The 25,120-nt window shown below is 35.3% G+C and overlaps 1 protein-coding gene across 5 annotated transcripts in view; it reads right to left on the bottom strand.

The window, feature by feature from the left end:
* The window catches only part of CEP120 (centrosomal protein 120), a 79,306-nt gene that overhangs the window by 2,270 nt on the left and 51,916 nt on the right, over nt 1-25,120 (bottom strand). For all 5 annotated transcript variants that reach the window (XM_060008950.1, XM_060008951.1, XM_060008952.1 and 2 more), the window contains 2 exons: nt 21,204-21,302; nt 3,401-3,546 (listed from right to left, as the gene is read on the bottom strand). In XM_060008950.1, the coding sequence (XP_059864933.1) occupies nt 3,401-3,546; nt 21,204-21,302 (245 nt within the window). The remainder of the gene's footprint in view (nt 1-3,400; nt 3,547-21,203; nt 21,303-25,120) is intronic.

Below are 25,120 nucleotides of genomic sequence, written 5' to 3'. Positions count from 1 at the left end.
TATCATTATTATTGATCTTTAGGTTGTTATTAAACTTTTGTTATGTTTTTTGAACATAAAATTTTCTTCTAAATTCACCCCACAAATATTTACTCTTACTAAAAAGTGCTAGGTTTGGGGGATACTGCAGTTGAATCAAGAAGAAAAGTTCCCGTTATTATGGAGCTTATATTACTAAGTATTCATAGAAAGTGATATTCTATAGATGTGAATGCCTGGTTCAAAGGGCATGTACATTTTAAGAGACTGTATGGATAGCTTCAAGTTATATGCATGATGATCTTATCTAAGAGATGAAGAAAGGGGAGCAGGTGCCAGCCTGGGATTTGGGTCTTTACAATGGAATATCATCAATCACTTTACCTTGAAAATGGGAAGTATACTTGGCATTACTATCACTTAGTAAGTATACTAAGTTTGGACACAGAGTAGGTTTTAATTTAATTTGGAATCTACAACTAAGACATAACTTTATACTCTATGTAACTGGCTACGAAAATATTTAATTTGCAACTACTCCTAACCTTTGTCTTTATAAATAAGATAAAAAAGCAATTGAGTCTAAGGCCCTGCTTCTAGATGGTCTTCATGGTAAGTAAGCCAATGAGAACCAAATCCACTTCTCAAATTACACATGGCGTTTGGGGGGAGAGGGAGGAAGAGCCTGGGAGGAGAGTGTCCTGCCCCGACAGACAAGGAGCACTGGGAGTGTACAGTCTTGTTTGTTCATATACCTCTCTGAAACCTGAACTGACTCCTAAGATCCCTCACAAAAGAACAAGAAACTGAGGTATACAGTCCAAAAAGGACACCAAATACCTCTCTCTGTTCTAAGAAAAAAACCCTAAATAGTGAGGGCCCTGTGCTTTGAGACTGGGGTGGAAATCAAGTGATTAATGGGACACTAGTAAAACTGAGCAACACATGGGGATGAGTAAGAGAAGATTTCTGAATAGCTGTTTCCCCTACTCTAACTCTTACAACAGCTCTCTTGGAGGAAGAGGTCCTCTTGGGAGATTAATGACACACAGTGCCAGACTATGTACCAGGAAGTTCAACCATTTCCCTGTTCATTTGTTTATGCATGAAGGACAAATGAAATTTTTACACAACTGAGAGATTATCCCTATCAAGTCTTTACTAAAATGCAATCAACATTCATGATCACAACAGGATTTTAGAACCCGTGGCTGAAGAAGTCCATAAAGTTATCAAAGGAAACTTTACTTCCCTGACGAACACTATGTATGGACTCCACTCACCCAGCTTCGTGTCACTAGGAACTTACTGCTTTTAGAACTGCTGTTAGAAAGTTCCTTCTTATATTGAACTCAGTATGCGCCTTTATACTCTCCAATAACTGGCTATGATTCTGTTCAAGAGGAAATCCTACTGAATTATTTTTAACATGGTAGCCCTCCAGATATCTGAAGAGAACTTTCTAATACTTTGCCCAAGACTTCTCTACAAATTAATATCCTTCACTCTCCTAACCACTTTTTGGTCACATTCCTTTGGCAGCTCTCTAGGTAGCTGATTTCCCTTAAAGTCTGTTGCACACTGGTAAGAACAACCCAGAGGTGGTTTTACCACAGTGTGTATTGAACACTCCTTCTATGAATGTCCCTAACTGCACTGGCTCTTTGGCAGCCAAGTCACATTGTTAGTAGTAGTCACTTAAACCCTCCTAGGCTTCCTCACATCAACTGTTTTATTATGTCTTGCCCATCACTTGAGAGATTTTTCTTATAATTTATACAGAGAACTCTGCTTTTGTTTCTAATGTATTTAATCTTGTTGGTTTCAGTTCTCCCTAAATCTTAACTGATTAAGACATTAATAATAAGTTTTAATTTTATATGACTTATCGGCAAATAGCTATCTTTGTTTAAACCACCAAAACAGTGCTCAGCAAACAGTAGGTGCTTAATATGTATTTGCTAAACTAAAACAAATTGCTATATATAATACAAAATTTTGCAAGGCAAAGGACATGTTAAAATTAATTTGTAACATCTTCCAAACCTATGACATAGTAGATACCAAATAAATATTTGCTGAACAAAAAGAGAATAATAGTGTGAATTGAGCCCTGTAGCATGCATTATAGACCTTGACCTTTTCCAACTGATATTTATACATTAATATTCTAAATGCAGTGGTGTAATTCAGCTCCAAACCCACCTAATATAGTGACTGAATTTTCCCCATTTATATAGGGATATATCATGGGATATTCTGTCAAATGTATGTCCTATGTACACATTGTGTCCTCCCAAAATTCATATGTTTAAAGCCCCAGCCCAAAATGTGATGGTATTTGGAGATGGAACCTTTGGGAGATGATTAGGTTTAGATGAGATCATGAGCAGGGGTGTCATGATGAGATTTATGCACTTATTAGAAGAGACACAGTAGAGCTTGTGAGGACACAGAGGTAAGGCAGCTGTCTAACAAGTCAGGAAGAGAGTCCTCACCAGAAACTAACCATGCTGGCACTTTGATCTTGAACTTTTAGCCTCCAGGACTGTGAGAAAATAAATTTCTGTTGTTTAAGTCACCCAATCTATGGTATTTTGTTATGCCAGCCTGAGCTAAGACAGTATGCTTCGCTGCAACAAAAATACTAGTCTCTTGCTAAACTAAGTTAGAAAGTCTTCCTGTACACTCCCCTTAAAAAGACAGTAATTTGTTCTAATACTGCTTCCTAATGATTACTTTTCTAACATCAAATACTTGAAATTGTAACTAAGATGAACACGACACTATAGAGAAGCCCACTGTTGCAGAGTAGTTAAAAATATAACCTCTGGAATCAGATATGAACTCTGGCTCCCCGATTTACTAGCTGTGTGACCTTGGAAAGGGTACTTAAAGCTCTTTAATCCTTGGTTTCTTCATCTCGAAATGGGGATAATATCTTCCTCAGAAAGTTGCTTCGAGGATTAAAAAAAGTGGAGATAGGCATATAAGGCATTTAAAATAGCTGCTGACACACACGGCAATAATTAAGAGCTATATTCTGTATTACTTACATTAAGAATATAACAATATTTGAAATTTATTTTACTTTATGTAATTAAAAATTCAGTATAATCAATTACCTTGAAATAGTAGCAATAATCCTAAAATAGTCACACAGGAATAAAATTTAAAGTACTAATGCTATGAGTGGAAACAAAAAAGCTAAATACGGCTACGTTCATGGCAAAAAAATGTTAAGAGTAATGGTCTTTGGCGAAGATTTTCTATTGTATAATTCAGCTACATTTTATATATGATGTACCTTATTCTTGAAAGACCTGATGTTGTACTTTCCCTAGACCAATGACTAAATAAAAAGTTGTCCTATTTGAACTTTAGTTTTTGTATGAAAAAAGTAATTTCTTAGTTATTATACCTGTTCAGTTCATTTCTTATATCCAACAATTCTTGTCTCTCGGTGTTTACTGTATCTTTTTCCTCAGCAGCCAAGTAACGTAGTCTCATCTGTTCCAACTCTTCTTGCTGTTTTTTAAGACGAGCCATTTGACTTTCTTGCTCCCGCTTGAAAGAAACAAGGCAGATCTCTAATGTTAGGAATAAATATATTTTTGACTTTGACTTATGATTATAATCCTCCTTGACAGCACCCATGATAGAGCCACACACTGCAGATTCTATTATCTAGAAAGCCCAGGTTCTCTTTACAAACTTTTCTGTGATCTCCCTTCTTGTTATAAGCCATAACCACTCACGGCCCAATCAGTGATTGAGGTTAGCTAAATATCGTAAGATCTAGTAGTAGTTAGAGGCAAGAAAGAGTCTGCTATCAACACAATGAGTTGCCACAGGACCAATAGTAAGAGAAGTATTTAAGAAATGGTTAATTATACAAAATCATCTAAGAAATTACAATTATATAAAGGAATGGTAAATTATACAAATTAATTATACAAAATACAAATTATACAAAGAGGTACTAAGGTTCAATAACTGTCCCCGTACTAGTAACTCCACTCCTACGTCAAGAAATAATATGCCTTTCCACTCTTTTCTCAAGGCTTACATAGAAATCTATGCACATGATAAAATTTCTTTTATATAAATGTGTGACATTCCACACAATGTATATTCCATGATTTAGTCAACCACTCTCTCAATAACAGACATTTTGGAATGCTGCAGTAAGACATCCTGTCATCTAACAAAGTTAGCTCATGAATCTTTCTATATATTTCCTTAGGGATCAGAAGTGCTTTTCTTTCTTTAGGACAGAACCCCTAAATGGGAAAGCTTAGATCAATAGGTAATATCATCTTTTTTAAAAAAGAAGCGTTTACTGAATAATAACAAAACTACCAAATCATAAAGGTGCACTTTGGTCAAATTTTACAAAGTGAACTACTCACATAACCACCATCCAGAACAAGAAACAGGAGATTATCATAACCCCAGAAGCCCCTCTGTGCTCCCGCCCAAGTCACTGACCACTCATCCTTCACCAAAGATAGGACTAATTTCTAACACCATGAGTAAGTTTTCACTGCTTTGAACTTTGTGTACGTGGAACTGTACAATGTAAGTTTATGTCTGGCTTCTTTCGCTAAACATTTTTTCAGATCCGTTCGTATTATGTGTAGTTGATGATTCACAGTACTACTTAGCATTCTATTGGATGAATATACAGTCTTTTCATTCCACTGCCGAGGGATATTTGCATTAAGTTTCCAGTTTTGTATTTTAAAGCTGATGTGAACATTATCGTACATTCATGGACTTTTGTATGCATTTCTACTGTGTATATACGTGCGATTCAAAGTGCTGGGTCATTGGGTTTAAGAATTTCAATATTAGTAAATATCGTCTGTTTTTAAAGTAGTAGTACTAACTTACACTCCCATGTACGCATTCCAGTGCTCTATACTCTTGCCAAAACTGGGTAATGTCAGTTTTTTCTTTTTTTTTTTTTCTCATTTAAACCATTCTGATAACTTATGCAGTGGTATCTCATGATTTTATTTTGCATTTTTTCAAATACTAATGAGGTTGAACGTGTTTTAATATTTTTAATGGCATTCTTATTCTGTAAAATTCCTGTTCAACCATTTGGCCTTTTGCTCTACTTGGCCGTCCATCCTTCCTTATTGATATGTGTGTGGTTATTTACATATACTGGATAAATCCTTTGTCAATTATTTAAATTGTAAATATTTTCCACTAGTCTTTGTCTTGCCTTTTACTTTAACGGTGTTGTTTATTTAATTCTAATATGGTCTAAATTTATCTGTCTTTTTGTCTGCCTCAGTTTTTAAATTTTTATTTATTTACTTGGTTGTATGGGGTCTTAGTTGCGGCATGCATGTGGGATCTAGTTTCCTGACCAGGGATCAAACCCAGGCTCCCTGCATTGGTAGCGTGGGGTCTTATCCACTGTGCCACCAGGGAAGTCCCTATGTGCCTGTTTTGAAGACATTACTTTACATTACCCTCTTGAAGCTTCACTTATCAAAAACTCATATGCAATTGGTTTTGTGTATGGTGAGATCAAGTTTCTTCTTCTCCGCATATAGAGCTCCAATTGACTTAGCAACATTTACTGGAAAACAACTTTTTCCCCCAGTGCTTGGCACGGTCACCTGTTATACATCACCTCTGTCCTTTTATATATGAGTTGTTTCTGGACTCTCTATCCTTCCAGTAAACTTCACTGTCTTAATTACTGTAACTTTGGTAACAATAACTCTGGATATTTGATAGTATGTCTTCTGTCTTCAAAATTCTTAGTTATTCTTGACTTGTGTATTTTCATATAAATATCAATTTCTAGGGTTGAAAAAAAAGGCCTGCTGGAACTGCTTATGATTATGCTGAATCTACAAATCAATTTGGCCAAAACCATTATCTTTACAATATTAATTCTTCAAACAGTGAACATAGTTTACCTCTCCAATTATTCAGGTCTTCTTTAATTTTGTCTAACAATATTTTATACTTCTCTATATACTGAGTAGCATCTTTCTTGGAATGTGCGCCTAGGAGTTTCAAGTTTTTAAATGCTACTGCAAATGGCAGAGTTTAAAAATTTCTGTTCTCTGTCTCTGGTATAGAGAATTAAAATTGATATTTACATATTCATTTTGCTTCCAGCAAGCTTGCTAAACTCACTTATTAATTCTAATAGTTCATCTGTAGATACTTTCTGGTTTACTATGTACATAACAACTGTCATCTGCAAATGACAACAGTTTTACTTTTTCCTTTCCAGATGATAGACCCTTTCGGCCTGTTACACTGGATAGAACCTCTAGTACAATATTAAGAAATGATAATAGAGGGCATTTTTCTCTCATTCCTGATCTCAGAGGAAAACCTTTAAGAAATATTTTTTGGTAGGTTTTATTAGATTAAGAAATTTCCCCTACATTCTTAGTTTGCTAAGAATTGTTACTATGAATGGGTACTAACTTTTTCTGCATTTTTGATAGGAGCATTTGATTTCTTCTCCTTTATTTTTTTTTCTTTTATAAATTTATTTATTTTTGGCCGCATTGGGTCTTTGTTGTTGGGTCTTCGTTGCTGCGTGCGGGCTTCCTCTAGTTGTGGTGAGTGGGCTTCTCATTGCAGTAGCTTCTCCGAGTTTCGTAGCTCGGGCTCTAGGCGCACGGGCTTCGGTAGTTGCGGCACGTGGGCTCAGTAGTTGTGGCTCACAGGCTCTAGAGTGCAGGCTCAGTAGTTGTGGCACATGGGCTTAGTTGCTCTGTGGCATGTGGGATCTTCCCGGACCAGGGCTTGAACCCATGTTCCCTGCATTGGCAGGCGGATTCTTAACCACTGCACCACCAGGGAAGTCCTCCTTTATTTTTTAAGGGGGTAAATAGCAAACTTCCCCTTTGTTTAATAAATAAACTTAGTTGTGATGCTTACAAGTTTTATATCTATGTTCATGAGATTGGCCAATTAATTTTCTTATAATGTCCTTCTCAGATTTTAGGATCAAGATAATGCTGGTCTCATTTTTTTAAAAAGTGAGAAGTATTCTCTCTTCATAGTTTCTGAAACAGTTTGTGTAAGATTAGTGTTAGTTCTTTCTAAAATGTTTACTAAAATTGAAACGTGAAGCCACTTAGGTCTGGAGCCTTCTTTTGGTGAAGGTTTTTCATTACATATTAAATTTCTCTAATAGCTACATGACTAATTCTATTATCTGTTTCTTTTTGTATTGGTTTTGTGAGTTCTGTCTCTCATATTCACATAAAAGTTTCATACCATTCTCTTATCTCCTTAAATGTCTGTGGATCTGTAGCCCTGTCCCATTTTTTTTAAACGTTGATATTGGGAGCTACTGCCTATTGTTTTGGTCCTTGAACATTCTTTGCCAACTTTGTTGATTTTGCTGTACATTTTCCCCATATTTCATCAATTTTTACTCATTTTGATTATTTCCTTCCTCCTAATTTCCTATTTGCTTACTGACTGTTTGAAAGAGATATTTAGAGAATAGATTTCATGCTTTTCTTATTGATATTTTTCAAGTGAACCTGAGGCTATAAATCTCCTTAAGCACAATCGTCATTAAAGCTCATGTCTTTACATGTTTTAAATATTTGGTTCAAGACATTTTCTAATTTCATTTGTGGTCTCCAATTTAGCCATGGGTTATAAGAAGTGTACTATTTCAATCATGGGGGATACTTATTATCTTTTTATTACTAATTTCTAGCTTAATCTCACTGTGCTCAGAGAACATATTCTGAATTACAATCCTCTGAAATTTGTTTAGAATTGCTGTTCGATTCAGCATATGAGCAATTTAGCTAAATGTTCCAGTGCACTAGAAAATGATGTGTATCCTGGGACTTGTTTATTTATTTATTTATTTTTTAAAGGGCTTTAAATGCTTGGCTATCTATTTATTTATGGCTGTGTTGGGTCTTCATTTCTGTGTGAGGGCTTTCTCTAGTTGTGGCAAGTGGGGGCCACTCTTCATCGTGGTGCACGGGCCTCTCACTATCGTGGCCTCTGTTGTTGCAGAGCGCAAGCTCAGTAGTTGTGGCTCACGGGCCTAGTTGCTCTGCACTATGTGGGATCCTCCCAGACCAGGGCTCGAACCCGTGTCCCCTGCATTAGCAGGCAGATTCTCAACCAATGCACCACCAGGGAAGCCCCCTGGGACTTTTTTGATGAAATATTCTACATATAACAATGGTTAGGTCATCTAAATCTTCTAAATCTTATTATCCATTGTTGGTTTGCTCTATCAGTTCCCAGGAGAGTTACGGTAAAATCTACCATTATTATGCGTTTGTCCATTTCTCCTTTTAGTTCTATTAATTTTTGCTTTATATAAATTTGTGGCTGTTACCAGGAACACTCAATGTAGAACTGTTGTCAACTTCTAGGTGACTGACCCTTTTATGATTATGAAAACTCTCTTAATCTACAGTAATGCCTCTTGCCCTAGAGTCTAAGCTCTGTGGGTTAATATTAATGTAACATACAATTTCCCCTCTTTTTAAATTCAACCATTTTGTACTTATAGTTAAAGCGTCCTTATATTTAAGTCACATACTGTTGTTTTTTTAATTCAGGTTTTAGTTGAATATGTCTTTAATAATGGTATTCAGTCCATTTATATTTAAAGAAATGGGTGATATATATGGGTTTAAATCTTTACATATTACTATTTTCTACTTCTTCCATCTATTTTATGTTCTGCTTCTCTCCTTTTGTCTTTTTTTAGATTTACCTAATATTTTATGTCATTCTATTTTTCCCTTCTATCAGCTTATTTTTACTCTTCTTTTACATAGAAATTAGGACCTTTACAACTTCACAGAAAATGCAACATACTTTAAACATTTTAACTCTATTTATCCCTTCATATCTTTTGTATTATTTGCCATGAATTTTAATTCTCTATATTTTAAATCCAACAAATACTGTGATTATTGTTTTCTCCCAATTTTTGTTAGTCTGAAAGTCTTACGTCGCTTTCAATAATGAAGTACATTTTCACTGGCTACTCAATTTAGGTGGGCCATTACTTCTTTTCAGTACTTTAAGGATGTTATTCCACTATGAATTCCTTTACTACCGTTGAAAGTTCATCTGTCAATCTCATTGTTGCTCCTGTGAAGGAAACGTTTCCCTCTTCATCCATGGCTTTAAATATTTTCTTTGCTTTGGGGCTATTTTTTTAAATTAATTTTTATTGGACTACAGTTGATTTACAATGTTGTGTTAGTTTCTGCTCTACAGCAAAGTGAATCAGTTATACATATAAATATATCCACTCTTTTTTAGATTCTTTTTCCATATAGGTCATTACAGAGTATTGAGTAGACTTCCCTGTTCTATACAGTAGGTTCTTATTTGTTAACTATTTTATATATAGTAGTGTGTATATGTCAATCCCAAACTTCTAACTTACCCCTCCTTCCTCCTTTCCCCCTGGTAACCATATGTTTGTTTTCTATAACTGTGACTCTATTTCTGTTTTGTAAATAAGTTCATTTGTACCATTTTTTTAGATTCCACATATAAGTGATATCATATGATCTTTTTCTTTCTCTGACTTACTTCACTCAGTATGACAATCTCTAGGTCCATTCATGTTGCTGCAAATGGCATTATTTCATTCTTTCTTTATGGCTGAGTAATACTCCATTGTACATACGTACGACATCTTCTTCTTTATCCTTTCCTCTGTCAATGGACATTTAGGTTGCTTCCATGCCTTGGCTATTGTAAATAGTGCTGCAATGAACACTCGGTGCACGTATCTTTTCGAATTATGGTTTTCTCCAGATACATGCCCAAGAGTGGAATTGCTGGATCACATGGTAGCTGTTTTTTAAGTAACCTCCATACTGTTTTCCATAGTGGTTATACCAATTTACATTGCAACCAACAGTGTAGGAGGGTTCCCTTTTCTCTACACCCTCTCCAGCATTTATTGTTTGTAGACCTTTTTATGATGGCCATTCTGACCAGTGTGAGGTGATACCTCATTGTAGTTTTGACTTGCATTTCTCTAATAACTAGTGATGTTGAGCCTCTTTTCATGTACTTTTTGGCCATGTGTATGTCTTCCTTGGAGAACTGTCTATTCAGATCTTCTGCCCATTTTTTGATTGGGTTGTTTGGTTTTTTCATATTGAGCTGCATGAGCTGTTTGTATATCTTGGAGATTAATCCCTTGTCAGTAGCTTCATTTGCAAATATTTTCTCCCATTCTGTGGGTTGTCTTTTCCTTTATGGTTTCCTTTGCTGTGCAAAAGCTTTTAAGCTTGATTAGGTCCCATTTGTTTATTTTTGTTTTCATTTTCATTACTCTAGGTGGTGGATCTGAAAAGATATTGCTGTGAGTTATGTCAGAGTTTCTGCCTATGTTTTCCTCTAAGAGTTTTATAGTGTCTGGTCTTACATTTAGGTGTTTAATCCATTTTGAGTTTATTTTTGTGTATGGTGTTAGAGAATGTTCTAATTTCATTCTTTTACATGCAGCTGCCCAGTTTTCCCAGCACCACTTATTGAAGTGGCTGTCTTTTCTCCACTGCATATTCTTGCCTCCTTTGTCATAGATTAGGTGACCATGGGTGCATGGGTTTATCTCTGGACTTTCTATCCTGTTCCATTGATCTATATTTCTGTCTTTGTGCCAGTACCATACCGTTTTGATGACTGTAGCTTTGTAGTATAGCCTGAAGTCAGGGAATCTGATTCCCCCAGCTCCATTTTTCTCTCTCAAGATTGCTTGGGCTATTTGGGGTCTTTTGTGTTTCCACAGAAATTGTAAATTTTTTTGTTCTAATTCGGTGAAAAATGCTATTGGTAATTTGATAGGGGTTGCACTGAATCTGTAGATTGCCTTGGGTAGTCATTTGGACAATACTGATTCTTCTAAACCAAGAACGTGGTATATCTTTCCATCTCTTTGTGTCATCTTTGATTTCTTTCATCCGTATCTTATAGTTTTCTGAGTACAGGTCTTTTGCCTCCTTAGGTAGGTTTATTCCTGGCTATTTTATTCTTTTTGATGTGATGGTAAATGGGATTGTTTCCTTAATTTCCCTTCTGATCTTTCATTGTTAGTGTATAGGAATGCAAGAGATTTCTGTGTATTAATTTTGTATCCTGCAACTTTACCAAATGCATTAACGAGCTCTAGTAGTTTGACTATTTTAAATTATTTACAAAAGAGACCCAGCAGAGTTCTCTAGCTCTTCTATTATGTGAAGACAGTGGAAAGATGGCCATTTATGAATGGGGAGGTGGGCCCTCTCGACACAGGACTTGACCATGTGTACACTTTGATCTCAGACTTCCAGCCTTCAGAAATGTGAGAAACAAATTTCTGTTGTTTATAAGCCATCTAGTCTGTGCTATTTGGTTACAGCAGCCCAAACAGACTAACACAGGGGTCTGTGGCTACACAAAAAGTAGTCAGTCTCACATACCCTATCCTGTATGTCACTTATGTTCTTTGTTGTATTTTCCATCCTTTCTTCTGTTCCAGTTTGGACACTTTTTATTGGTTTATCTTCAGTTCACATATCCTTGGTTCTGCTGTTAATTCAGCTATTGAATCTTACAATTCATTTGTGATACTTTTCAGTTCCAGAATGTCTATATGATTGAAAAGGTTCTACTTCTCTAATACATTTCTCCATCATATCACCTATTTTCTAGTAGTTATCTCTAACTTTGTGTCTGGTGATTCCAAAATCTGTTGATTTATTTCTGTTGAGCAAAAGACAATAAGACATTCCACATGCAAGTCTAATAAACAAATGAAAAGATGCTCAAAGTCAGTAATCAGGGAAATGAAAATTTAAGCCACAGAATGGTATGATTTCAGACCCACCAAACTGGAAAAAATTAATACATCTGATAACAGCCAAGTGTTAGACATGGTGTGAAGAATAACAATTATACACCATTCTTCGGAACTGCAGATTTGTACAACCACTTTGGAAAGTAATTTCACAACATTTAGTGAAGCAGAAGAAATGAGTGAACCCTATGACCAGAAGTTCTACTTTTAGATTTAAACACTAGAGAAAAATTTTAATGTATAAAATATTTCACTGTTGTCTTATTATGAGAAAACTTAAAATATTCATATGTTTAAGTTTTATAAAGCAATAAAATAAACTTTAGCTACTGCATCAAAATAGCTAAATTTTGAATCACACAAGGTAGTCACAGAAGAATGATTCAAACAGAATATTTCCATGTATATAAAGTTTAAAAACATACAAAAGTAAACTGTTGTTTACTGATATTTTTAATACCTTATACGCTTATAAAGAAAAGCAAAGGAATAATAAATACCAAATTCAGCTAAGTAGTTACCTGTGGAGAGGATGCAGGTTAGAAAAGGCACAAGGAGCACTGATAATGCTGTTTCTTACACTAGAAGGTGGGGGTTGAAGTGCAGAAGAATCTTCTTTCTTCCCCCTCTTTGGAATGTATGATATATTTCATTTAAAGAGTAATTATTAAAAAATAAAGAAAGGAAAAGAAATCCAGACAAGGATACACCAAGTTGTTATCTCTGGCTGAGGAGGTGATAAGGTTACCAGTGACTATTATTTTTCTACGTCATGATGCTGCAAAATTTGGATTTCTTTTACACTAAGCAAATATAATTGCAAACAGGAAAAAAATGGTCAATTATTTAATTTTAGGTTATTTTGTAAAACTGTATGAAACTTGAAACATTTTAATCCTTAAACATAAGAAAAGCCTTTAAATGCCTTGAATTTTTAGTCAAGTATATATCATTAATAATAATCACACATGCACACACAAAAATTAGAGGTTAGAGGAAGAAATCCTCTCTGCTGCCAGGTGCTCTGGGTTAAAGGCTCCTCAATCAAGTGAGTATAATCTTTATTTTGCCTTGGCTGCCTATAAATCCAGAGAGGAGATGTAAACATGCATACACTAGACTAAACAGCGGCTAAAACGTGGCCACTACTTACTCTCCCACTCACACATACCATGTAAGTCTGTGGGAAAAAACTTACAGCTAAACTAAGGAGCTCAAGTCAAGTTTTCTGAAAATAACCCAGAGCTGACAAGTCAGTAGGAGGGCCTGGATGGTTTCAAGACACAGTTTTTAACCAAGACTTGGACCTCCAACTGTTTTCTTAAACAAAGATTTACATCCCATCCTTGGCTAAATTACTTGTAAATTAATCAAATTAATTACTCTGAGTGGATAAGCAGGAGGCTGGACAAGATAGTGCTGATGTCAGCCAATGAAGTCTGTGTTGTTTTAACTAAATATATCAGCTTAGTTTTAAACAGATCTACTGTGCACAAATATGGTAAGGGACTCACATCCTACCCAAAATCTTAGTTCTGTTTCCTGTCCTGTGAACAAACATACCTAGTTTTAATGTATCAGACATGATAAAAATGTTAAATTTCTCAGAACAACAAATTCATACCTTTTAACAATGATTCATTTATTTTTAAAAAGTAGTGGCTGTTATTCTTCCTCCATAACTATATTCTAATGTGTCAAGAAATGTTTTAAAATAAATATGCTACTTAGAACACAGTAAAGTAACAATCTTAAGTTGGAGATGGGAAAAAAAGAATCTAAATTACCCCTTAAATGTCTAACAACCAGAACTCTTTAAAGTCAGTGTTATACATCATACCAAAGATAGCAAATCCAGACTGTATGGATATCGTTTCCTTGTCTTCTAAGTTAGGACCCATTTTACGTTACACTTATTTATATTTTACAGCTGTCGCCTACCCAGTTACCCAAGAACAAAAAAGTTTACAACATGGAAACAGGGTTTTATGCTTTTGAATCAGAAGAAAAGATTTTTTTCCAAATAATTGGAAGATTATGATTTTTTAAATTCACAAATTGACTATACTGGGTCACCTTTGAGTAATGGAAAGCTCTGTTTAAACATTCTTTTGGCAACAGGCACGGAGCATTAGGTCTTATTTCCAAGCTTTACCAGCTGGGTTTTGTCATTAACATTTATTAACAATCTAAGATATGGCTTTCGCCGTCTAATCCGTACTACACAAATGTTTTGTATGGCCCTCCAGAGGATTTTGCTGTGACAAATTACTGGCAGAGATTATAGCCCCGTGGCTATTCACCAGAGGCAATGTAAAATTAACATGGTACTAATCCAATTTAAACAAGAAGTTGCACAAACAATCCTCTGAACAAAAGCAGATAGAGGATTCCAATTTTATATTCAAATACAATGTGTTTTTAATAAAAAGCTTTAGAAAAAAAATTGAAGTAACTTTCACACATATAAATTGTGCCTATTTGATGAAGGTATTAATTTTAATCTTCCAAAAACAGTGGCAGAACACAATTCACTATGGTAATCGCAAGGTCCATTAAATTTCTTCTTAAAGTGTTGCATCTCACATGTGGTCTGTAGAACATCAGTGATTCCTAGTGACCTTGAAATATGTTTACAGTGTTGTTTCTAAAGCAGAAAGTCTGTGGGATAAGGAATAGAAGTGGTCTGCAATGAAGGTTACTGTACTGAAAGAATGAGACTATTTTCTTTCATGAAGTAGAAGTCTGGAGTTGAACCAGGAATTTAACACCATGTTTTCTTTTCTTCTTAATTCACTTACAGTAACTTAAGAGAAAAGAGGCATCTGAACTTTTGTGATATCCTCTGTTATTAGGCACAAATAGTTAAAATTACTTTGCCAATGCTTTTTAGGCAAGAAGATAGAAAACACTTAGGAAAAAAGGGTAAACAGAAAACAATGAATTAAAGGAAAAATCCAGAAGATAGCAAAAGTGTATGAGAATGCATATGTTAGGAAGGAGGGGTGCTTGGGTGGGAGCCTTTTAAACTGAACGTTTTTTTAAGAGTCTCAGTCCATGAACTGGGGGGTTTTTGTTCAGATTATTTTCTTACATTTGAAAAACCACCTCAAACAGTGAAAACAATGTCGTCTGTCAACATACACATATTAACATAACTTAAAAATCAATTTACTCAAAGTAATAAATTTTTGCATGGATATTTCTTAAGAAACATAACAATTATAATGAAATTATGCTCTGATAATTAATCACTCATTTCTCCAGAAGAAATGCCCTATCAACAGCTCACAGGCTTCCATCTTTTCATTACTAACTTTGGCAATGCCTTGTAATTAATTACGATTGCATTAGCTCTTATCCTTCATAAGTCGCATAAATTTCTTCAGTGGTAGGCAGTCTGCCACTTCCTCCCAATCTACTCTCCATTTTAAAACTTGAAATGAGGGGCTTCCCTGGTGGCGCAGTGGTTGAGAGTCCACCTGCCGATGCAGGGGACACGGGTTCGTGCCCCGGTCCAGGAAGATCCCACATGCCATGGAGCGGCTGGGCCCGTGAGCCACTGCCGCTGAGCCTGCGTGTCCGGAGCCTGTGCTCCGCAACGGGAGAGGCCACAACAGTGAGAGGCCCGCATACCGCAAAAAACAAAATGCTTGAAATGATTTCATATCTAATACTGATATTTAGTATTATTTTTTAATGTTTATTTTATATTGGAGTATAGTTGATTTACAATGTTGTGTTAGTTTCAGGTGTACAACTGAGTGATTCAGTTATACATATACATATGTCCATTCTTTTTCAAATTCTTTTCCCATTTAGGTTGTTACATAATATTCAGTAGAGTTCCCTGTGCTATACAATCCTGTGCTTATATTCTTGTTGATCATCTATTCTATATATAGTAGTGTGTATAAGTCAATCACAAACTCCTAATTTATCCCTCCCCCCAACATTTCCCTTTTGGTAATCATAAGTTTGTTTTCTATGTCTGTGCATCTGTTTCTGTTTTGTAAATAAGTTCATTTGTATCTTTTTTTTTTTAAGATTCCACATATAAGTGGTATCATGGTATTTGTCTTTCTCTGACTTACTTCACATAGTATGATAATCTTTAGGTCCATCCATGTTGCTACAAATGGCATTATTTCATTCTTTTTTATGGCTGAGTAATATTCCATTGTACATATGTACCACATCTTCTTTATCCTTTCCTCTGTCAATGGACATTTAGGTTGCTTCCATGTCCTGGCTATTGTAAATAGTGCTGCAATGAACACTCGGTGCATGTATCTTTTCGAATTATGGTTTTCTCCAGATATATGCCCAGGAGTGGGATTGCTGAATCATATGGTAGCTCCATTTTTAATTTTTTAAGGAATCTCCATACTGTTTTCCATAATGGCTGTGCCAATTTACGTTCCCAACAGTGTAGGGTTCCCTTTTCTCCACACCCTCTCCAGCATTTACTATTTGTAGACGTTTTGATGATGGCCATTCTGACTGGTATGAGGTGATATCTCACTGTAGATTTGATTTGCATTTCTCTAATAACTAGTGATGCTGAGCCTCTTTTCATGCACTTTTTGGCTATCTGTATGTCTTCACTGGAGAACTATTTAGATCTTCTGCCCATTTTTTGTTGGGTTGTTTGTTTTTTTCATATTGAGCTGCATGAGCTGTTTGTAAATTCTGGAGATTAATCCCTTGTCGGTTGCTTTGTTTGCAAATATTTTCTCTCATTCTGTGGGTTGTCTTTTCATTTTGTTTATGGCTTCCTTTGCTGTGCAAAAGCTTTTAAGTTTGATTAGGTCCCATTTGTTTATTTTTGTTTTCATTTTTATTACTCTAGGAGGTGGATCCAAAAAGATAGTGCTGTGATTTATGTCAAAGAGTGTTCTGCCTATGTTTTCCTCTAAGAGTCTTATAGTGTCCGATCTTACATTTAGGTCTCCAATCCATTTTGAGTTTATTTTTGTGTATGGTGTTAGGGAGTGTTCTAATTTCATTCTTTTCCATGTAGCTGGTCCAGTTTTCCCAGCACCACTTATTGAAGAGACTGTCTTTTCTCCACTGTATATTCTTGCCTCCTTTGTCATAGATTAGGTGACCATGGGTGTGTGGGTTTATCTCTGGGCTTTCTATCCTGTTCCTTTGATCTATATTTCTGTCTTTGTGCCAATACCATACTGTGTGTTTTTTTTTTAATTTATTTTTGGCTGCACTGGGTCTTCGTTTCAGTGTGTGGGCTTTTTATTGCAGTGGCTCCTCTTGTTGTAGAGCATGGGCTCTAGGCTCACGGGCTCTAGAGCGCAGGCTCAGTAGTTCTGGTGCACGGGCTCAGTTGCTCCATGGCATGTGGGATCTTCCCGGACCAGGGCTCAAACCTGTGTCCCCTGCATTGGCAGGCGGACTCTTAACCACTGCGCCACCAGGGAAGCCCATACCATACTGTTTTGATGATTGTAACTTTGTAATATAGTCTGAAGTCACGGAGCATGATTTCTCCAGCTCCGTTTTTTTTTTCTCAAGATTGCTTTGGCTATTTGGGGTCTTTTGTGTTTCCACAGAAATTTTAAAGTTTTGTTCTAGTTCTGTGAAAAATGCCATTACTAATTTGATAGGGATTGCACTGAATCCATAGATTGCCTCGGGAAGTAAAGTCATTTTCACAATATTGATTCTTTCAATTCAAGAACATGGTATATCTTTCCAACTGTTTGCGTCATCTTCAATTTCTTTCATCAATGTCTTATACTTTTCAGAGTACAGGTCTTTAGGTAGGTTTATTCCTAGTTACTTAATGTGATGGTAAACGGGACTGTTTCCTTAATTTCTCTTTCTGATCTTTTGGTGTTGGTGTATAGAAATCCAAGAGATTTCTGTGCACTAATTTTGTATCCTGCAGTGTTACCGAATTCATTGATGAGCCCTAGCAGTTTTCTGGTAGCATATTTAGGATTTTCTATGTATAGTATCATGTCATCTGCAAACAGTGACAGTTTTACTTCTTTTCCAGTTTGGATTCCTTTTTCTAATACTGATATTTGAAACACCGTTTTTGAACCATTTCTCCCTCAGCTTTGAATGACAAAATACAATGATAACCCACTGTCCTCGTGTTTTTCTAATACTTATTTTCTATTATTTATGCTAACTTCACTTGCATTTCTTACCACTCTGCCATGTTCTTGTTATATATCAGCCCTCCCAGCTGAACTTTACGTTTACTGTGCGGAGAGAATTGCTGTATCTAGAGCATCTACCAGTGTGCAAGGTGCATAATAGGCTCTCAATAAGTACTTGATGAATGAAAAATGAACAAATAAAACAACTATAGATGTTTCTTCAGACTCAATGCACTCTCATCTCTTTACACCTAACTTTAGGAAGTTCACCTACTGACTGACAGTATTGCATATCTGCACAATTAGCCCTAACATAGGTTTTCCCCCTTTTGTCAGTTTCTACAGAACATCTATATTAAATCTACCATCCAAATGCAAAGTACTGTTACTAGTCAAACTATACTGAACCTCACTTCCCCACTGCTACTATTATATAACAACATTTTCCTATCTTGTAGACTTAAACATTTTCTATTTTTGGTTGGTGTCTGTCATTTTTCAGCTACTCAGTCGTAAATCCTTCTAATATTTGTTCTATTCATCAATATTCCAAAGCTACCATCTGATTAGGTCCCCAATGACTGAAACCAAGAATACTACACAATAGCTTTATGGCTCATATCCTTTTAACAACAGTTACCATTTATTGAGCACACACTACGTACGAAACATTGTGTTAAATGCTTTACAGACCACTCATTTAATTCTCAGAACAACCTGTGAGGAAAGATTTTTCATTTTCCAAATGAGGAGACTAATCAGAGAAATTATATTCCCCAAGTCCCAGAGGTAGTTAAGAAGTACAGCCAAGATTCAATACAGCTCTCTTGACTCCAAGGCCATGTTCTAAACTGCTATGTATGCTGCCTGTGGTAGAATTTGTATCCTGTTATTTTTAATAGCCACTCTCACCACATTATTTCCTTGCTCCCAATTCCACAGGGACTCCTCCCTGTGGTACTAAATGTAACTTAACTATCTTGCCATCATGACTTTATATTAGCTTATTCTCTTTCAAAGTCACTTTAATTCTCATTACCTGAGCTAGTCTATCTGTCAGTGATGTCATTTTCCTTGCTTATGATATGCCAAATCATGACTTCTTCTGCTTCAATACTCACTCTGTCAGAAATCCCTAATGTCTTCCACAGCTCACTTTGTTCTATTTGAAATTCTTTCACTATGTGGCTTCTATGGAATTAAACCATAACATTATAAAGCAGGAAGAGCCTGAGACCGCACTCTAGTCAAATGAGTCTAATCCTTGCTCTATCACTTAGTACCTGTGTGATCGTGCGCAACTTACTTAATGTCTCTAAGTCTGTTTCTTTCATCGATAAAATGGAAATATTACCTGCTATATAGGGATCTTGGTTAGGATCAAATGAAAACGTATGAAGGGCTTAGCATAATACCAAGCACTTATCAGCTTTCCTTCCTCCTTAAACATAAGAATTCTAAGTTCTATCTGCCACATCTTCAATTATCACCTCTGCAAAAGGATTCCTTCATGTTATTAAGCTCAATCATTCTCCCAACATCAGTCTATATTTCTAAATGCTTGCTGAATTTCTTTCTGTAAAAATTAAAATGTTCAAATCTGCAAGTCCTGTCTCCTCCCCATGCCTCAATCAGCTTCTTGTCTTAGTAACCATCATTACAATCCTGGAAAACTCTCTTTCCAGACACTAAGGCTTGAACCCTTGACATCATCTTTGACTTTCCACTCTGCATTCTGATTAGGTATAGCGTACTGTATAGAATCTACCAAAACCATGTCTTTTACAATAATCTCCTTGTCATGTTCCCACTGCTACCTAGTCCTTATTTCCTGAAATGACCTCTAAAATGGGACCTCCTCTGTTCTCCATGGAGAGTCGATGCTTTCTGACTTTGTGCCTCCTTGCTATAATCATTCTATTCATTGTATATACATTTTCCCCACAGCTTTCCTAAATCACAACCAATTCTCCAGAGATCCATCTCAAATATCTCATCTTCTATGACACCTTTCCTAAGTTCTATTAAATAGATGTACTTCCCCTCCTGAGTACTCTGTACAGGTCTTTTCAGGGCTCTTACTATTTGGCAGTAAATGTTATATTTATAGTTTTCTTCCCTATTACTAAACTGCAAGCTCCCTGAGGCAAAGACCTATGTTTTACTTATAACTATAAATCTAGGACAGTGCCTTGAACACAGGAGGCCCTCAGCACTATATATGATTATTCATTCATTCATCTATCCTTAGTCTTGTGAGCACCTATAAAACATATTCAGTGTGTGTAATATTATTTTATACTTATGCTTACAATCTCAATTCATCTAAAAGCTATGTTAAGGCAAACTGCACTATTTATTCTCAGGCAGTCTAGTACATACTCTTCTATGAAGGTGGTAAGCATTTAGTACAATACCACAAAGATGTTTAATGACATTTGATGGTTTGGGAGACACATAAAAAAAAAATACAAATCTGAGAGACCCTACGTACCAAAATTGCATTCGGCATATAACGGACACATTTCAGAAAAGCAAAACTTACAATAAACTAACCACTAATGATCCTTAAAAGTTTAGGTCACATAGATGAGATTCAAAATAAAAATCTTGCTCATATTTTATTTGATCTTAATAATTTGAAGAAATTATAGCCAAAATTAAGGTTAATTCCTCAGGAAGCTAATGGCATTTGTTACCTGATACCAGGAAGGAAAAAAAAAAGTAATGTAAAGAATTTAGGAAACTACTCTCACTTTTAAATCCTTGTAAAATTATGCAAAAATCCCGTGATCCTTTTTTTTAATGAATAAATTACTGTGTCTTCCTAGGAATGACTTTTAAAATACGTTCGTAAAATTCTCCCCCCAAAGGCACTCCCAATAGAAGGAAATTAATACTAAGGAAAAAAGGATGGTAGTTTTATAAGTGAAAGTAAAAGGAGAAAAAGAATGATTGTTTTTAAAGTGAAAGTAGAAATTATTCCCAACTTGCTGTGGGGAAGAGGATAGTTGGCTTTAAAAAAAAAAGAAAAGAAAAAGGAACTAGAAGTTTTAGTTTTTATAAAGGAGGATCTTATATGTAACACATTAAAAAAAGGGGGGGTGGGGCCTAATCTCAAATACAGAACTGGACATTTAAATACAGACATATGAACCTAACAGATATTGCCAAATGTGTAAACTTGTAAAAAAAAAAAAAAATCAAGGGAGAAAGACATAAAAAGAATAATCCATCATTAGCTATAAACTACATACCTGTTTAAGTCTGGCAAGTTCTTTCAAAGCTCGTCCCCACTGCTGCTTATAATGCAGCTTAGACTTAGTTGTGGATTCCAACTTTCTTTCAAGTTCAACCTAACAGTGATTAAAATCATATCAAGTGAAACACTATACCACTGTGTACAATCACTGAAAGATAATATATACAAAGACTCTGGCTTAAGAAAAGAGTTTATATAGTGTAACATACGACATCATCTAAAACTGTTATATAATTTACTGTAAATATTATGGCACATGAACATTTTCTTGTTTAAAATATAGTTGTATTTTTACTGCCTAACAGCCTATACTAAAAGGAACTGAATCAGTCTTAACCTCCAGGCAGTTACTATAAATGTATTTAAAACATATATATTACATAAAGATCACAGAGTGAAAAATACATTTTTTTTTTAATATAACAAAAAGCAGTTGTTAGCATTCCATTTCACTGACACTCTCAACCTTGAAACCAAATTATTCCTTTTGGAGACCTATCATTATGTGGAATTTTGTCTTACATTGAAGAGAGCTTGTAGAGATACTTTTATAACTCTATTTTGGCAAAAATCATAGAATGCTGAGAACAGTGAACTGTTTTATCAGAAGGCAGTTTACTGAGAGTACAAAGTCAAAAATATTTTAAGAATGTTAAACCCAAGAGTAAGAAAAATAATGCTCCTAAAAACACTCATCTAACTTTTATTTTCTATTTTTCCTCAAATATATAAAGAAAAACACGAAATAGATTTGATTTTTAAAATACGGTTATTTATACTTGCAGCAGGCAATCTGTTGTGTATGAACTGAAGCCAACTTGGCTACGTTTTGGAATGTACTCTCTCAAAGTTTCAAACCAAGTACCAAACAAATTCATGTAGCCAACAGACAGTTTTACTATTTAAGTGATAAGGTAATTATATGGATGAATTACAGTAAAATACTGTTAATCTAAACTGGTCTAATTTTTTTATATCAAGTCTAGTTTTTCCCATACACACAACTCCTAATGTTTTGCAGAAAAATAAAATCGAAGACACTATCCAAAAATTCAAGCTTCAGAAAGCTCAGAAGGAAAATAAAATGAAAGGAAAAGCAGATTGCCAAAATCCCTTCACAAAAGACCAGAATGTTCTCTGCAGTAATATATGACTTCATGGAGTCAAGGTCTTTTCTGCTTTACAAATCCCTAGTGCTTGGATTTAAATGTGTTGACATTTCACAACTATACTCATACATCTTAAGTTGACTAATACTCTGAGATTATCAAAGATGATCTCTTCCACTTATGCCCTAAAGACTTATACTTATTAGCTGGTAATTTTAACAAGAGGACGTATGTCAGAGGAAAAGCAAAAATCTGTTTTATGACTGTGTGATAAAAGAATAGTATTCAATTAGAAAAGTGACCATGTCCCTGGGTCTTGGAGAAGGTACAGTATCCTGGACGAGCCTCAGAATGAGGGTTAGGACAACCTAGAGAGATCACTTATACCCACTGAACTGACTCCATCAGAAAAAGCTGGGGAGGTTTTGTCAGTTTTGCCATGATTATCAAAATAACTCACATTTGCATTGATATTCACACAGTAGTAGTTCACACTAATTTAAAATGCATATATAATCAAAACATATAATGTCTTTATTCTTAACAAACCAAAAAAAACTGCAGCTAACAAATCTGAGACGTTACACATCATTTTTCTAATTCATCCCAAACTACCAAATCAGTGATGCCTAACTTTTTTTAAGGATACAGATGCCTCTGTGATTCTAAAGAATTATATGGACCCAACTCCCAAAAAAAGGTACACAACCAAAATTTTGACACAATTTCAGGGCATTCAAAGACCTCGAGTTAAGAGCCCTTTTTTGTGGGTAGACATGAGACTTTGGGAAGGCTTTTTTGACTTAAATCATAAGCCAAGTTACAGACTCAAATTAAAACTTGGCTCAGGACCTAGAGTCAATTCAGAGGCTAGTGAAGACCAAGCACAGACTTTCACTGATTCTCAATGTCCCTGTTTCTATCCCTGATATACCCACAACTCTAATTCTCTACTGGAGGCATGGCATTGTCTTTGCCTCTAATTTCCTATTCCCCAGTTCCAATGTGTCACAAAAAACTATAGATTTCTCCCTTGAAATATTTTCCAGTTTTATTCTTTTATGTTCTTTCTACCATTTCCTAAGCTCAGGCTTATCTCATCTCTTGTCTGCTCAGCCTCAAACGTATTCTATCTACAAATCCTGGAAATAACTATTATATCAATTTACTCTCTACTAAAAGATCTACAACAGCTACTACTTGCCTACAGGACTGAGCCTAAACTCCTCTGCCTAGGTGTTAAAGCACTCCAAGATATAATTTCCATCCTACTTGTTCTACTACTTTCTTGGTATTCCTCAACAGGAAACCCTCTACTCCAACCACCGGGTTTGTCTCCCCTACATTCACCTTGTCCAAGTTACTTCCTGAGCCTGTCGATTCTTTTTCTTCATCGCTTATTTAAAACTTCAGATTCAGCTCAAATTCTACCTCTCCATGGAGCTGTCTTAAAACTACTATATTCTGAACACCAAATGACTTCTGAATTGCAAAGAGTTCCTATCACATTCCCTGGTATTCAATTATATATGGTCATTTAAGGTTCTCTGAGTCATCTCCCCAATTATATTACAAACTCTTCTACAAGTGAGGTCCCAGGGACTTCCCTGGCGGTCTAGTGGTTAAGACTTCGCCTTCCAATGCAGGGGGTGTGGGTCAATCCCTGGTCAGGGAGCTAAGATCCCACATGCCTCGCAGCCCAAAAACCAAAACATAAAACAAAAGCAATACTGTAACAAATTCAATAAAGACTTTAAAAATGGTCATCAAAAAAAAAAAAGTGAGGTCCCAAAAGGATAACATACTTTTTACTCTTTTCTTTTCTCTCATTTTTCCCTTTGTCCTAAGACACATTAGATACTCACCAAATGTTCTTAAATACACAAATTTAGTTTCTGTCTTAATCTTCTGTATGCATTACTAAATTATAATGCTTTCCCTATTTTATTTGTTAAAAGTTCCAATTGTTTTTAAGCCATCTAAAAGTCATTTCCTAGCTAAAAGCACATCAAACTATTCACTTCTTAAGGGAATCAAGAATTACATTTGGTAAAACTGTATCTTAATGTTAACTTATTTTTAGACTATTTCAGTGAAAATGGAAATATTTGTGTTATACTGAAGAGACCAGTAAACAGAAAAGAAAAAAGCTCTCAATCAGACATAACCAGAAGTTGTAGACTAAATCAGGTACTTTTTCACTTAAGTCTTCCTTTTTATGCTTTTATCTCTTTGTTACTTAAGAAATAAGATTCTGCCCTCTTCTGGCTCCAAAAAAACTTACAAAGAATGTTCAAAAGAGCTGAGAAGCCTTGTTTTGCTAGGCACTTAAAAACAGTGGATGAATTCATTAGGTCTGATATAAAGGTGCTTCCATTACACTTTTTTTTCCCCCTCAACAAGTTCATGGTGCTGTTTATATTTGTAATATGTTTGGTGATTTTTATCCTTTTGGTAGAAGTGTAATTGGAAGAAGAAATTTTTAAAAATCATTTACAATTACTTCTATGGTGATATTATCTAGTATATATTCAGAAAAGATGAATATCATAAGCCCTCTGTTCCAATTTTGAGATATTTGGCCCTGAATTTCCCCAAGATAAAATGGAAATACTCTTGACACCTACTTAAGAGAACTTGTGAGAATTGATGAGATATTGTCTGAATGCTTCAAATATCTCTGGCAGGCCACATAATTCATAATATATAAACAGAAATACTTTAATATTTGGTTTAATCAAAAGGGGTGGGAAATGTCCAGTTTGATTCAAATTCAAGGTTACTGGTAGAGAAATGAGAAGGC

This window comes from Delphinus delphis, chromosome 3 (genome assembly GCF_949987515.2).
Source record: "Delphinus delphis chromosome 3, mDelDel1.2, whole genome shotgun sequence".
Classification (NCBI taxonomy): Eukaryota; Metazoa; Chordata; class Mammalia; order Artiodactyla; family Delphinidae; genus Delphinus; species Delphinus delphis.
Note: the sequence above shows the minus strand (reverse complement) of the source record. Positions and strands in the feature narration are given on the sequence as shown.